Raw genomic sequence first — 15,329 nt, 5'->3', positions numbered from 1 at the left:
AGGTTGCGCATTATAATACTTCTGAAAGTGGATTTCTGCTCTAGAAATGCTTCTAGAGTAGAAATCCGTTTGGCAATGTAAATTTTGAAGTAGAAATCCATTTAATAAAAAAATTTACTTTTGAAAAAAATTTCTACTTCTGAAGTTGTTTTTCCCCCAATTTAAGAAGTTAAAAAAAAATTGCTTCTCAACTCAAGAATTACTTTTTGGACCCAAAAAAATCAACAAGTACTTCTTGTCTCACCATATTTTCAATATGCCCTCACCCTCTTTTCGACCACGCCTGCCTTCGCCGGCCTCTGCCGAGGCCCATCACTCACCACCGCCCACCGTCGCCCTACCACCACCGCCCCCCTCCATTGCATACCACCATTGACTGCCGTCTATTGTTGCCCGTGACCATCTCCAATTGCCTACCATCGCCAACCGCAGACCTCCACCGACCATCGCCGACCGCTGCTTGGGACCGCCTCCAACCATCATCCACCACGGACCTTTGCCCATTGCAGCCTGCGATTGAACAACCCACCCACCCACCCCCCCGGGCAACCGTCGACCACCGCCGCCCCCCGTTGCAAGCAGTCAACCACCGCATCATATGCCGCCGCAATCTACCACCTAGTCACCGTCCTCGGCCATAGAAGAAAAAAATAAATAATATTTTTTTATTTTTGAAAACTAAATAATTTTTTTTTAAAAATAAAATTTATTTTTTTTAAAGAAATTTAAATAGTTTAAAAATAAAGTAGAAAGTTTTCGATCATCGATAATAATTTTTCATAGAAGATTTTGTGTTAATAGTATTTCGAAGTAGAAATTGTTAACTATTACCAAATGAATTTCTCTTATCGGTGTTTTAAAAGTAATTGTTGTCAACGTTTATCTGCAATTAATTTCTTTTATCCATTTAGTTCTTGTCTTAGCCATTATCAATCCCTTCTTGTCCGATTCTTCACATTCGTTAGAGGAAATCGCCAAGAGGGAGCCTAAGCTCAAGCCCGTCAACATATTCGGTTGGACCGACCTTCACAATGAGTTATGGGCCAACCAGAACAGAATGGAGGCCCACCAATCAACCATTGGTTCCGATACCATTTATTAGGAGTGCGCAGTAGAAATCCAATACCATCGCCCGGGGAGATCGCGAAGAGGAAGTCAAAGTCCGAGGCCGTTAACATATCCACTTGGACCTCCATTCACTCAAAAGTTTAAGCCCATGTTATGGGCTAACTTGGATATATTAATTGTTCTACATCATATCAATTCTCTAATATGAGACTTCTCTATCACAACTCACACGTGCATCCTAATTCTAAAATCTGAAGATTGTAACTTTTGGTGAAAGATTTTTTGTAGCGGACCATTTTCGGCGAAACGATTGAGTATTGGATAAACGGATAGTAACTTACAATGCTGCAATTTCTCATGTCATGTATAATCAATACTTGGACACTTGAAAATTTTTGGCTTAAGTATACTACGAGTGTCAAAACTTGTGTACGGAGCTCACTTTAGAGTTAAAATTTTCAAAACATCACTTAAGTGCCAAATTTTTATAAAAACGATCACTCAAGTGCCAAATTTTTTGAAAAATACTCACTTTAGTGCCAACTCCGGCAGCTACGTCAGCTCAAATGTTAATAAAAATAGCCCACGTCGGATTTCCGGCGTCCCACATCAGCTCAAATCGGAGTTAGCATTGAAGTGATCATTTTTAAAAAAAAGTTGATACTTAAGCGATCGTTTTGAAAGTTTTGGTATTAAAGTGAGCGCCATACATAAGTTTTGACACTCATAGTGTATTTTAGCCAAAATTTTCTTATTAAGGATTCCCAAAAAAATGCTACCGAGACATTTGTTAACATAATTTAACTATTTCTTTTGCTGAGACCATTAACAAAGAATGAAAAACCTTTTCTAGAAGTTGGGCTACATTGAAGTCTACCAACAACACAATCCTCCGGAAAAGAAAACTATGAAAGGAAATGTCCCAATTGATTTTCTATCCAAGAACATAATAGTGGGGTTACGATAGTTTCAAATGATTTTTTTTAAAAATGATCTAGTAATACAATGAAAATGCGCCTTTAGGTAGTGTCACGACCCGAACCCCCGCGAGCCGTCGACATCTCACCGGCCACGATCGTCTGATTCTCCAGGATCCAAAAGCCAACAAACTAAAATTTCGCGGAAGCAACAACAATCTCCATACAGAAAACCAATAGCACTACGATAACTTGGGATGGTAGAAAACACACTTATGTACATATATACATAGTTGTTATGAACTGTCAAACCTAAGGCTTCAGGGGCCACTGTACAAGCCCATGACCACCTATAACAAAAAGATTTCATGGTCGAAGCCTGCTACACAACCAAAATAAAATACTCTACAAAAGTCGAGAGGCCAACTATCTTAGGTCTCGTCCTCGCTATCCGGCACTATCTCATCTATAGTTGCTAGCTCATCCTCATCCAACTCGGGAGGCTGCTCGGCATCCGAAGGCTCCACAACTTCGCCATCTTCTCCTAGTACCATGGCTTCTACTTCGGGCGCCAAAACTACAGGTCCGGCATCTGGATGCACTACCACGCCATCCGGAGGAGCGGCATTAACAGGGTCAAACTCCCCGACACCATTGAATGGAACATCAAATCCTCTCAGCGGTCCCACGGTCATATCGCCGTGGCGGTACGTCCGTGCCACATATGTATGGGGCTTCTAGTAGAGCTTCCCCATGTCCACCCAAACCGTAGTTGTGTACCTATAGTAAACTTGATCCTCCCCGACAGGATACTCTGTCACTTGCAAATCCATGTCCCGGGGAATACCGAACTTTTGAGGCGAGTCATTCATTATTGTGGCAGAGGGTTTGAAAAGAAAGAGCCCATGACGGGGTGAGATAAAATCTCAACAAACCAATCCCTAATCCTAGGTTAGGGCTCTAGTGTCTCCCGACACATTTTCGGTGAACAATTTCCAACAATCCTTTTTTCAACCAAAAATTCACAATTAAATTCCAGAAAATTCCGTTCTTTCTCCGAAAATTCCCACACCTTCTCAAATATTCTACGTTACTCCCTTTTCGGCATTCCACGCCTCGGTCTGACAATAAAATATTCCACATGCTCCGAGGCTCGCGTTTAAGGCATCAGGCCATAATATAAATATTTCACGTGGATCCAAAGCCCGCGTTTAACGCATCAGGCTGTCAAATAAAATTCTACGTTGGTCCAGAGCCCGCTTAACGCATCGGGTTATATTATAACCGGACAGGACCCGCGTAATAACACATCAAAGTTAAAATATCCCAACGTTTAATGCCTCATGATAGAATAGTATAATGAACCCCGCGTTTAACGCCTCGGGGTAATATAATAATAATAGGGCCCGTGTCATAACGCCTCGGGCAATTTATGGTCTTACAAAATACGAACCCCGCGTCATTACGCCTCAAGGTAAAATTCCACATTTCCTCCGAATTTATTCCACGTAAAGATCATATACCACAATAATTCCTTGATCGCTCATCCGATACCACATAATCATTTAAATCCTTCCGATCAATCAATCTTCGCCATGTGATCTTGCTAAATTTCCTGATTAGCAAATAGAGACCATCCGGTCACACCAATTTCCTCCGACGAAAGATCGGAACCACACGATCTTTTCAATTTTTCTCAATTGCCCAATTGAGACCACTCGATTAAATTGTACTCAGCGGATACTCGATCGGAACCATGTGATTCACTCACGTTAGATAATTAATAAATCGGGACCACCCGATTAGGTCCCACAAGACCAATAGCCGGGCGGGCCACACGATTAATTTTTGTCACTACAAAAATTAATCTACGCCATACGATCGGAATAATACCAACGTAGCAATCAATACGTACCGTACATTTATACTGTACTAATGTGGCATTTAATACGTACGATACAATTATACTATACTACGTACAATTAATCTCCACCATCCAATTAATCTATAATATAGCAGGAATTAATCTTGACCTTCAGATTAATCTTCCTAAACAAGATTTGATATGGGCCGTCGGATTAAAGCATAAAAGTCAAGATCAAATCCTAGCCCTCCATTATTAATCATGAAAAATCACTATTTATTGAAGAACACCATCTTTTCTCTCTCCTCTCCCTCTCATTCTCTGCCAAGGCATAAAAATGGGCAAAAACTACCAATTTTTCACCCAAATCTACTCAATTTCAAGTCTATTAGCACCCTAGATACCTAATCTAAGGTTAGGAACCAACTTACCACTATTTTAGCAAGTTTTCTGGCGAGAAACCGAGAAAAATTTTGACCCCAAACCGGCGGCTCCGGCAACTCCTTTTGGTCGGCCAAACCTCAAGCTACTCCGGCGATTCTACGCGGTTCATGGTAGAGAGTAGAGCTCTGGCGGTTCAAGGCGACACCGGCGGCGGCTTGAAGAATTTTTGGCAATGGAGGTGGGAGAGAGAGAGAATTCGGCCAAGAGGGGGTGAGCAAGAGAGAGAATGTGGTCTTGAAAAAATTTGGAGAAGAAGACCAACATTTAATAATAAAAGGGTAGAATAATATTTTGGGAGAGATATTTTGGTGTCTTGAATGCAAGAGGGGCAAAAAATGGAATTTCTCACCAAGGAATAGTCAACATTTTCGGTCAAGGGGATTATTTGACCAAAATGCCCTTTGGTCCAAGTGAAAAATTGGGTCTTCTCCAAGGGCAAATGGGTAATTTCCCATTTCCAGTCCAAATTTTATTTTTCTTGAACCCTTTGAGGTGAACCGCGAAAAAATTGCACACTGGATGAAGAAATGTCCAAATTTAATTATTGAAACCCCCGAAAGTCCAACGTCAAATTCCGAAGCTCGATTCGCGATCAATCTCGATCAATTGAAATTTCAGCGTATCTCAATCTAACGGGCGGCTTTTAGGAGTTATGCGTATCGACCCATGATTAATATCACATTTAAGAATTTCTCAAGCTGTGGTGACTTTGGTTGTCATTCAATTGCGAGGGTCAATCACTAGTCCCGATGGACACGATCGATAGAAAATAATTTAGGGACGTTCGGAACCCACACGAGATCAAACGAAATCACCCGTGATTTAAGCGAATGGTATTATCCAAATCGTTCCTTAATCATTCTAAGATTGACCTATATTGGTCCAAAATATTCCCTCGACAATTTTCATGGCCAAAGAGTCAGTCCAGGATCAAGTTCTTAGGTCCACGTATTTGATTTTCTTAGCTAACCATTCCCATTTGGTTAGTCTGCTCAAGATGGACCATTCCCGAGTGAGATTAGTCTGAAATACATCAATGAGACTTTTCATTTATTTAAGGCTTCAAAGCGAGTCGGATTATAGGATGTCACGGATAGCAAATCTTTCCACTCATGCCTCTGTATTATAAAAAAATTACAAGGACCCCTGTTAAAGCCAAGATAAAGCTTGTCAACATTAGTTACATGATTTGTTGAAAGCTCATGGTGGTACTAGTTGTGTTGTGATTTATTAGATTAGTGTAATTACCTGGAAATTCTTCCCAGTAACTTAATTTTACGCTCTTCCATCGAGGTAATAACACTACAAGTACCCGAAATTTCGTCCATTGAGGTAATATTATTTAACCCTAATATGTACATGCTGGGATCGTGGACAAACATGCCAAAAAGGAGAGATGCTTTGTAGGATATTGGTCTAATAGTATACAATGGAAAACCTATTTGCATCAATACTAGTTTGCTGTTGTTGAAGAGAACCCCTGTATGAAGTCACAAAAACGATTAGAGAGCCATCGAGATTGTCCCATGGTTCCACGCTTGGCCACAAAATGTGCGAAACGGGATCGGGATGGAATGATTGATATATGCGAATCCAAGTATGAGAGAAATTTAACGATAATGACTACAAAAGGTCGAAACGAATATACGAAAACCTAACTACTGTTCGAAATAAGACCTAACTAAGTTGTGACAGTCTTAACACAGAGAGACAGAGAGATCACATGACAAAATTTAAGAGGCAAGCGGAACAACAAGGGAGCACAACTACTATCCAAGGCGGGCTAAACATTTTTTGCTTCCCTAATATCTGAATAACTTATTATAGTTTTTTATCCAAAGTAGAACTTTGTCTGCGTTTGGGAACACCTTTGCAAAAGCACATTGAACCTCTAGAGATACTTGGCACAATGCAAATGCGTTTGGCAAGTAATTAGAGGAGCCGCATTTGAGAAGTACTAGCATCTCCAAATATCCTCCAGGGGCCTTTAGCTCAAGGCAGACTTCGACCAGCTTGGGCTTTGCGGGTTTTTCGGAATGTCGAGGCATGAATTAATGAAAGTTTTCGATTTCCCAATTGGGTGTGACCCGCTATGCTTTTTCTTTTGAGGAACGTGTAATTTCAATAAGTTGTGAAGTTTCAAATTTTCTAATTCTGCTTTTAGGAATAGAGTAGATATATATATTTTTTTTGGCTTCTTGTTTCTGTTCTAAAATTGTTCCCTGGCCATTGATTTGTTTCCACGAATAGAAAAATTAACTGATGTTACTAAATAGATTTTTATTTTTTATTTTTTTTTTTGTTGTTGGGAAGAAAAGAACATGAATCAAAGGAACATGAGCATTACCAAGCAGGCCCTTAATCTCCATTTCTTCCTCTCAAGCTCTCCATCATCTTCTTCCTCCCCCTCTCTACCTTTGGATATTTATTTTTCCGAAGTTTCTTTTAGCGCTACAAATACGCGCGAAAGAGAGCTCCTTCTTAATCCATCCCCATTTTCCTCTCCTTAACCGACGCCCCCCCCTCTTTCTTCTGATTAGAGCCGACACAAACCAGCGAGCTCCCTCTCCGCAATTTTAAAATTTTCGTCAGCTTTCTACATTTTGCTCGGTTGGGATTTCTACTGAGGGAACCATTCCAGAATTCTCTCTCAAGAAATCGTGGTCATCCTCTCCGCAAGTGTTATTAGACAAAAAGGCCCATGACCGTGCCCGACAGAGCTCGCCGGCCGATGAAAATTTGGCCGACCGGTGAGCTCAAGCCCTTAGATTAAGTGGCCACTTCAAGCTCTTATTTAAGATAAAGTTTATTTTGGACTCTTGTTTAAAAAATATGGCCCGCTTCTGACCCTAATTTGAAATTTCCCTTTATCCCTCTCAAATTCCTCCCATCCAAGTAGACACTTAAGTCTCATGTTGCCTTTTTTCTTTTTATGGAAACAAGACAACATCTAGTCTATAACAAGTGTGTTCGATATGATTTTTTCGTATAATTATCGAATGGATAATATAAGTCTATCATATACCAGTGCCCTACGACAGTAGTCGTGCTACCTTGTTCCGTGCGCCCCTTAAGTTTGGTCGCGCAATCTCTCTCTCTCCCTATCTCCCATTGCTATTGTGGTACTCGTTGTTGGCTAGGTTGACCGCAACAGGACCATGTTTGTTAGTTTTTATTGAACAGTGATTAGGTTTTCTGATATTCATTTTGACCTTCTGTGGTTATTATCGTTAAATCTCCTCGTACTTGGATCCGCGTAAATTTGACGTTCCATCCCGATCCCATTCGTGCCTTTTGTGGCCGAGCATGGAACCGGAGAGCAATCTCGATCACTCTCCAATGGTATATGTGGTTCGGATAGGAGTTTACTTCAACAATAGTAAACTGATATTGATGCAGATAGGTTTTCCATCGTATACTCTTGTACGGATATCCTACCCAAAAAAAAAAAATATTCTCTCCTTTTTGGTGTATTTGTCCACAACCCTAGCATGTACATATTCTGGTTAAATAATATTACCTTTATGGACGAAATTTGGGTTGCTTGTAGTGTTATTACCTCCATGAAGGAGCGTAAACTTAATTTACTGGGAAGAATTTCCAGGTAATTAACAAATTACAGTTCTTTTGTCTGTTACTTAGTAAATGCTCAAACTTGTTAAACAAAATAAAAGAGATTATCGCTGTGATTTTACTATAAAAACTGTTCCGAGAATTTTATGAACATTTTTAGGGGATTAGCCCCGCATTCGATGTGGATCATTGTTGGGTAGAGAAGGGGAAAACGTGGTTTCGTTGTATCTGCTATGCAAAACTGGTGTTTTGTCGTAACTTACTGACAATAAAGAAACTTATGGATGCAAAGGGAATCAAATTTACAATGATCAAGAAAATTAGTAAGGAAAATTACTGACACATAGGTTGCAAAAAATTTACGACGTGTAATGAAAATATATGAACAATTATATATTTTACTAACAATTGCATAAGAAACATTTACTATCAACTTAGGTAGATCACTATTTTTGTGGAATATTAAGTACCACATAACTCAGAGAACATAGTATTATAAATGAGAACTTATGTCCTCGAAGTAAAAGTTACAAAAGGACATTTTATAGATAAGTTATGAGGTTAATTACGTGCTCCATATAAGAGTTACAATTCATTAGGTGTGGCAAATAATTGTTATTGTTTATGGAGTACTTCAAAACAATCGGATCCATAGAATCTATGGCGATAAAAAGAAATTATGAGTTTTATCACGCAAATCAATTTTAAAAGTACATTACTAGTAATGATACTTTCCCTCATTCATCCAAGGAAAATAGAGAGATCAAAGGCACGATTGATAGACCCTTTGTCACGACCCGAACCCCGCGAGCCCGTTGACATCCCACCTAGCCTCGCTTACGTACAGCTCTCCAAGATCCAAAGGCCAACAAACTCTTGCGGAAGCAACAACCATTCCCCGTACAAAAACAACTAACAATACGACAACTTGAGATGGTAACAACAAATTTATGTACATATATACATAACTTTTTCAACTCTCAAACCTATGGCTTTAGAGGCTACTGTGCAAGCCTATGACCACTTATAACAAAAAGATCTAGTGGTCGAAGCCTAACTTTCCTCAATAGAAAAATACTCAACAAAAGTCAAGGGGCCAACTACCCTAGGCCCCATCGTCGCTATCATCAACTATATCATCTACAGCTGCCAGCTCATCCTCATCAACCTCGGGTGGTCATTCCGCATCGATGGCTCTACAATCTCCCCATCCTTTTAGGACACCAATGCCTCTCGGGTGGGGTTCCAAGCCTTCAGGATCAGCATCGGGGTGCACCACTACGCCGTCCGGAGGTGCAATACTAGTGGGGTCCCATTCCCCAACTCCATCATAGGGAATATCAAAACCCCTCGGTGGATCTACCGACATATCCCCATGGCGGTACGTCCATGCCACGTACGTGTGGGGCTTCCAATAAGGTTCTCTTGTGTCCACCTAGATTGTGGTAGCGTGTCTATAATATACTTGATCTTCCCCAATCGGATATTCCTTTACTAACGTATCCATGTCTCGAGGGATCCCGAATCTCTGGGGCGGATCATTCATTGTCAAGGCGGAGGGTCTAAAAAAGAGAGCCCAAGACGGGGTGAGAATAAATCTCAACAAGAAAGTCCCTAATCCTAGGTTAGGGCGCTAGTGCCTCCGGACACGTCCTAGGTCAGCCATTCACAACAATTCCTCTCACAATCAATAATTCACCCAATAAATTCCAAAATAAACTTCCTTCTTTCTCCCAACTTGCTACATCCTCATAAAAATTCCACATTACTTCCATGCCCGCGTTCAACACCACAAGCTATAATAAAAATATTCCACGTTACTCCAAAGCCCACGTTTAATGCATCAGGCTATAATAAAAATATTCCACGTTACTCCAAAGCCCGCGTTTAACGCCTCAGGCTATAATATAAATGGACGGACCCGCGTAATAACGCCTCATGCCATTATATAGTCCGGACCCGCATAATAACGCCTTAGGTCACTATAACCCGCGAAATAACGCCTCAGGTTATTATCCCGCGTTTAATGCCTCGGGATAAAATTATATACAGAACCCTGCGTTTGACGCCTCGGGGTAAAATATGGTCTTATAAATACGAACCCCGCATCATAACGCTTCAGGGTAAAATTCCACACTTCCTCTCATTTTGTCACGTAAAGACCATATAATAATAATAACTCCTTGATCGCTCGACCGATACCACACTATCACATAAAACCTTCCGATCGATCGATCAATCTTCGCCACGTGATCTTCCTAAACTTCCCGATTAGCAGATCGAGACCACACGATCTCATCCATTTTCTCCAATAAAAGATCGGGACCGCATGATCTTTCTAATTTTCCTCAATTGCTCAATCGAGACCACTCAATTTAATTATACTGAATAAATATTCGATCGGGACCACGTAATTCACTCACGTTGAATAAATAATAAATCGGGACCACCCGATTAAATCACACTCAAGCTGTCGGCCAATCGGGCCACACGTTTAATTTATGCTACCACAAAAATTAATCTACGCCACACGATATTAATTACACTAATGTAGCAATTAATAATCACCGTACGATCAAAATTATATTAACGTACAACTAATACGTATCATACCATTAAACTATACTAACGCGAGAATTAATCAGGACCGTATGATTAAAATATCCTAACGTACAATTAATCTTCATAAAGTAGAATTCAATCGCAGCCGTACGATAAATCTTCCCAAGCAAGATTCAATCTAGGCCATTCAATTTAAAGCATCAAAAGCAAGATTTAATCCTAGCCATCCAATTTCAATCATGCATTACTATTCACTTCAAGAACACCATTTTCTCTCTCCTCTCTTCAACATTTTCGGCCACCTTGTTCCAAGAACACAAACCCACAAATTTTTCACCAGATCTACTTAATCTAAGTTCCATTAGCAACCTAGTTACCTAATCCAAGATTAGCAACCAACTTACCTCAAAATCTAGCAATTATTCCGGTGAAAAGTTGAGAGAAAATTTCACCCAAATGGCGGCTCCGGCGATTTCTCTCAGCCGGCGTTAACCCACGTTACTCCGGTGGCTCCGGGTGGCTCACGGTGGTGGTTATGCTTCGGCGGTTCAAGGGGATGGCCAGTGGTGGCTTGAAGAATTTTCGTCAATGGTGATGGTGTGGAGGAGAATTCGACCAAGAGAGAGAGAGTGAGGTAGAGAGAGAAAGCCTCTTGCAATAATGAGGAAGAAGACCAAAAAAATTGATTAATAAAAGGTTATGATATTTTGGTCTTGAATGCAAGAAGGGCAAGTTGGTAATTTCTATCAACATTGACTAGTCAAATTTTCGGCCACTAGGGGTATTTGACCGAAATGCCCTTGAGCCGAAGTGGAAAAATGGATATTTTCCAAGGGTAAATGGGTCATTTCCCATTTCAGTCCAAATTTTATTTTTCCCGAATACTTTGGGGCAAACCGCGAAGAAATCATACTCCGAATGAGGAAACGTCGAAAATTTAATTATTGGAACACTTGAAGGTCCGACGTCTAATTTCAAAGTCCAATTCGCGATAAATCTCAATCAATTGAAATTTCAGAGTATCTAAAACTAACGGGTGGCTTTTAGGAGTTGAGCGTATCGACCCGTGATTAATATCACGTTTAAGAATTTCTCGAGCCATAGTGACTTTAGTTGTCATTCAATTGCGAGGGTCAATCACTAGTCTCGATGGACACAATTGTTAGAAAATAATTTAGGGACGTTCGGAACCCATAGAGGTCAAATGGAATCACCCGTGATCCAAGCGTAGGGTATTACTCAAATTTTTCCTTAACCATTCTATGACCGGCCTATATTGGTCCAAAATATTCCCTCGACAATTTTCATAGCCAAAGGGTCAGTCGAGGATCAAGTTCTTAGGTCCACACACTTGATTTTCCTAGCTAGCCATTCCCATTTTGTTAGTTTGCTCGAGAGGGATCAATTTCGAGTCAGACTCGATCGAAATACATCAATGAGACCTTTTATTCAATCCGAACTTCGAGAGTGAGTTGAAATACAGGATGTCACACCCTTTATTGTCAATACCAAATTGGTGTGACCCCGTTTCATTCAAACTTCAAATCGGTAAAGGGCTAACAAAGAGCGACATGATATGATCTTTGAGCTTGGTCTTAGAATGGGCGTAATGATCTCCGTCGGTGTATAACACATTGATCACCCGCGAGAGGTTGAGAATTAGTGTGAGAACCGGTGTTGGGGCTGCGGTCGGGCGAAGAAACTCTTCATTGATGTCCTTCCAGGCATCATCTACTCATATCTGGAGTTCCTCCTCGGCTTCCCGCTCGGAGACACCCTTTTCTTTCATGAGCAACTCCACCGAAGATGCTACGTGCCCCCTCTTTTGCTCAAACTGTATGTTGACGACATTAGTGTGATTAGTAGGTCGAGATCGTTTCCGGTCGAGCAGTGGTCGAACTAATTTGTCGGATCATCGGAGGAAAATTGTGTTTGTATCATACCCGGTGAGAAGCAATGTCATCCATGAGCCTACATATGATTTGGGAAGCCTTCAAGATCTTGCGATCGCCGAGCAGCCATTCAAAAGCATCTCTTGTGACCACGTCGCCCATTCCTACAAGTGCTGTGATCGATAGCACTTCGTAGCCTGACGTTAACAATGCAAGGGGCATGTATTCCTCCAGCGTCGGCGTGTAGCCGGTATGGAACCATTTGGCTTCGTGGAAGTAACCTCTCGCTTGCTTCTTCATCCGAGGAATTCAAACAATAAACAAGAATGAAGGGTTCCCGAGAGAGAGAAATACTGCGTTGGATGCATGTAAAAAATGCCGATGATGCTTACGCCTTCTTTTGCGTAGGTGAGGCGATACGATCTTCCCCTCATGGCCAGTTCATTCCCGATTTCATCATAGAGATCCAGAAGCACCTTATAATAAGCTTGCATGTACTCCGGTAGTCCATCCATGCCAGCAACATCCCACCTGAATTCGAGCCCTCGAAAATGACACACTAGCTCTACACTTAGTTGATCAAATTCGGAAGTTTGAGAAAGAGAATGTGGATCACATACCTCTCAATTGCATCGGTGAAGGGTACAAGTTCTTCCAATGTACCATAGACGTCGTATATATCATCGAGAATGGAAATTAGGGCGGTTGATCTAGTTAGTATATCTCTAGCCACGGCAAACTCCGGCTGGAAATATGCTCCCGCCATCCGGAAGAACAACTCCACAATCCTGTCTCTAGCGAATGGGAACTTCCTCGCAACATCTATGTCCTTCCACCACCTTTGATCAAACGAATACGAGCATCATTGAAAGTATGTTAGCCCGATGAACTCGCATAGTTCAAATTCCTTTTTTTTTCACTTGTAAAGGACATTCAAAAGCGCTGTTTAGAAGGGTAAATTGAAACCAGACGAGGAAACCTTTGAAAAACACAACCAGAATAATACTATAATGTGAAGTTAGATGACCTTGTAATCCTGCCGAGTTCCTTCGGTGTTGCTCTTGCAAGTAAGTTGAAATCTAGTTTAGCCAAGGCGAGCAAGACATCATCATGGGAAGGCTCTTCTTGGTAGAGTGAAATATAATGCCTTGCCTCGAGTCTTGGTAAACCCTTGCGAAGCGGCTGCTTTAGGGCATGACTCACTTGTTTCGCAAGACTAGTGCTCTCTTTCATTTCATCGATTGATTCAAGGCAAGTTATAGCGAAAGGAAGTGCTTCTTCCAAAATAGCATCACCATGACACCTTAAATGGCAAGCTTCGTATAAGCTCAGCAATCCGCGCACATACGTGACGAGCGATTCCTTGAAGTTGCCTTCACTGTCCTTGAATTTGTTAAAGACCTCTGTGCGACCAATCAACATGGGAAAAAAGACGTAAATCGATTATAAATTAGGAAGGTGATTCAGCTGGCTAATGTTCTATATTTTCTTTCAATAGTTTACCCTGAAATTTGAATGAGCAATAGTTAATTTTGCAGCATTAGTTTTCTGAAGAAGGAATTCTTAATGGGTTTCTTATCAGATAGTTCATTAAATTTAAGGCTTACCCGATGAAATATTGTAACCTTGTTGTCGCAGCAGTCGAAACATAAGAGCAACCATGTGAAGGTCATCTCCCTTGAAATCTCCATGATCAAGTTGAGAGTAACTCTTGTGGATTTGTTCCAATTGCTCATCTATTTCTCGTTCGAAATGGTAGTCAATTCCCAAGCGTTGAATTTCATCAATCAAGTGAAGCATTTGTGAAGGCTTATCCGCGGCATCAGTCAGCATCTTCCTCACCTCTACTTTCAATTCCTCAACTTGTGCCTCCACTCTTCCAAGGAAGTTGAACTTCTGCAAAATATAAAATCGGCTATTCTGAATAAAAGCAAGCTTGTGATATACATGTATTAAAACATGTATGATATACCTTCCATTCAAGGGCAATTGCAAAGTTCTTCCGGTCATACATTTTTGTAGACAAATGTTTCTTGAATATGTATAATGGACGACTTACATAGTGATAGAGGATATAGAGTTATTGCGATACGTAACCAATTTATCAAGCACTGTTGTGATTGATGCTTACCCAATAATCTGAGAATTAGAGTGCATTTGTTTCACTGAAACTTTGTGATAAAAAAAATATTTTTTGTGAAAAACATTTTCAAGGAAAGTGGTTAGTTTTTATTTGTTAGGTAATTTAGAGAAAGCGATTTCCTTCTTACTCCGAAAGGGAAATTGTTTTCACACAATCTATGCTTGTAGTTTCCAGTCCATGGAAAACCTTTTTCCATAGTTCAATTAGTTTTCCATCAAGTCAAAAATAATTTTCGGGAAAATAATTTTCCTTCAAAGAAACGGACCCTTGATTCTTCGATGCTACCAATCATTGCGAACACAAAGACTTTTGCTAAGTCTACAAAATGCAATTGCAAGAAAACAAAGGAAGAACACTCTAGAAAAGAATTACTAACCGTTGAGTTGGAGGGAGAAGCATATTTGAGGAAGTAATCGCCCCATATGCTCTCATGATATTCCGCCGACCGGCGTTCGACCATGCCGCCACTTCTTCCTTTGCTCGGAGAAGAAGATGGAATTGCCGAAACCTGAACCGACATGTTCCCCACTGTTTCCGTGCTTTGTTTGTGGATGTCGGACCACGACGCAAACTGAAGGCTAAGGAGAGGCTTCCGCTGCGTTGCAAAACATCAAACACTCGATGGGTATTTATAGACAACGTGTTCATAGCCAGCCACCTTATTACTTGGACTTATTTTTCTTTTTTTAGAGCAAACCTATGACTTTTTAATAAATGATAACACTGGTAATATTGTTTCGTATGAAAAGGAATTATTCTCCCTATAATATAAGCACTCCTATCCATACCGCCTTTTCGAGTGGTGGAAAATAATCGCACGTGATGATATTTTAATCGACGGCTTAGATTAATTGCCACGGTACTAT

General features: G+C 40.7%; 1 protein-coding gene across 1 annotated transcript; it reads right to left on the bottom strand.

The window, feature by feature from the left end:
- Positions 1-9,043: 9,043 nt before the first annotated feature.
- Positions 9,044-15,059, bottom strand: LOC115733893 ((-)-germacrene D synthase-like). Its single transcript, XM_048284796.1, has 7 exons — positions 14,840-15,059; positions 13,928-14,216; positions 13,348-13,723; positions 12,941-13,159; positions 12,715-12,851; positions 12,372-12,625; positions 9,044-9,301 (listed from the first exon to the last, which is right to left on the bottom strand). The coding sequence occupies exons 1-7, from the start codon at positions 14,981-14,983 to the stop codon at positions 9,044-9,046; spliced, it is 1,677 nt and encodes a 558-aa protein (XP_048140753.1). The 5' UTR covers positions 14,984-15,059.
- Positions 15,060-15,329: the final 270 nt, after the last annotated feature.

This window comes from Rhodamnia argentea, chromosome 9 (genome assembly GCF_020921035.1).
Source record: "Rhodamnia argentea isolate NSW1041297 chromosome 9, ASM2092103v1, whole genome shotgun sequence".
NCBI lineage: Eukaryota > Viridiplantae > Streptophyta > Magnoliopsida > Myrtales > Myrtaceae > Rhodamnia > Rhodamnia argentea.
This window is presented reverse-complemented; position numbering and strand designations above follow the sequence as displayed.

Excerpts from the sequence above, each read along its gene's own strand:
- LOC115733893 (XM_048284796.1), bottom strand. The coding sequence starts at position 14,983 with ATGTCGGTTCAGGTTTCGGCAATTCCATCTTCTTCTCCGAGCAAAGGA. Across the intron at positions 14,217-14,839 it reads CTTCTCCCTCCAACTCAACG|AAGTTCAACTTCCTTGGAAG; the intron begins GTTAGTAATTCT and ends TATATTTTGCAG. Across the intron at positions 13,724-13,927 it reads AGGTTACAATATTTCATCGG|AGGTCTTTAACAAATTCAAG; the intron begins GTAAGCCTTAAA and ends TTGGTCGCACAG.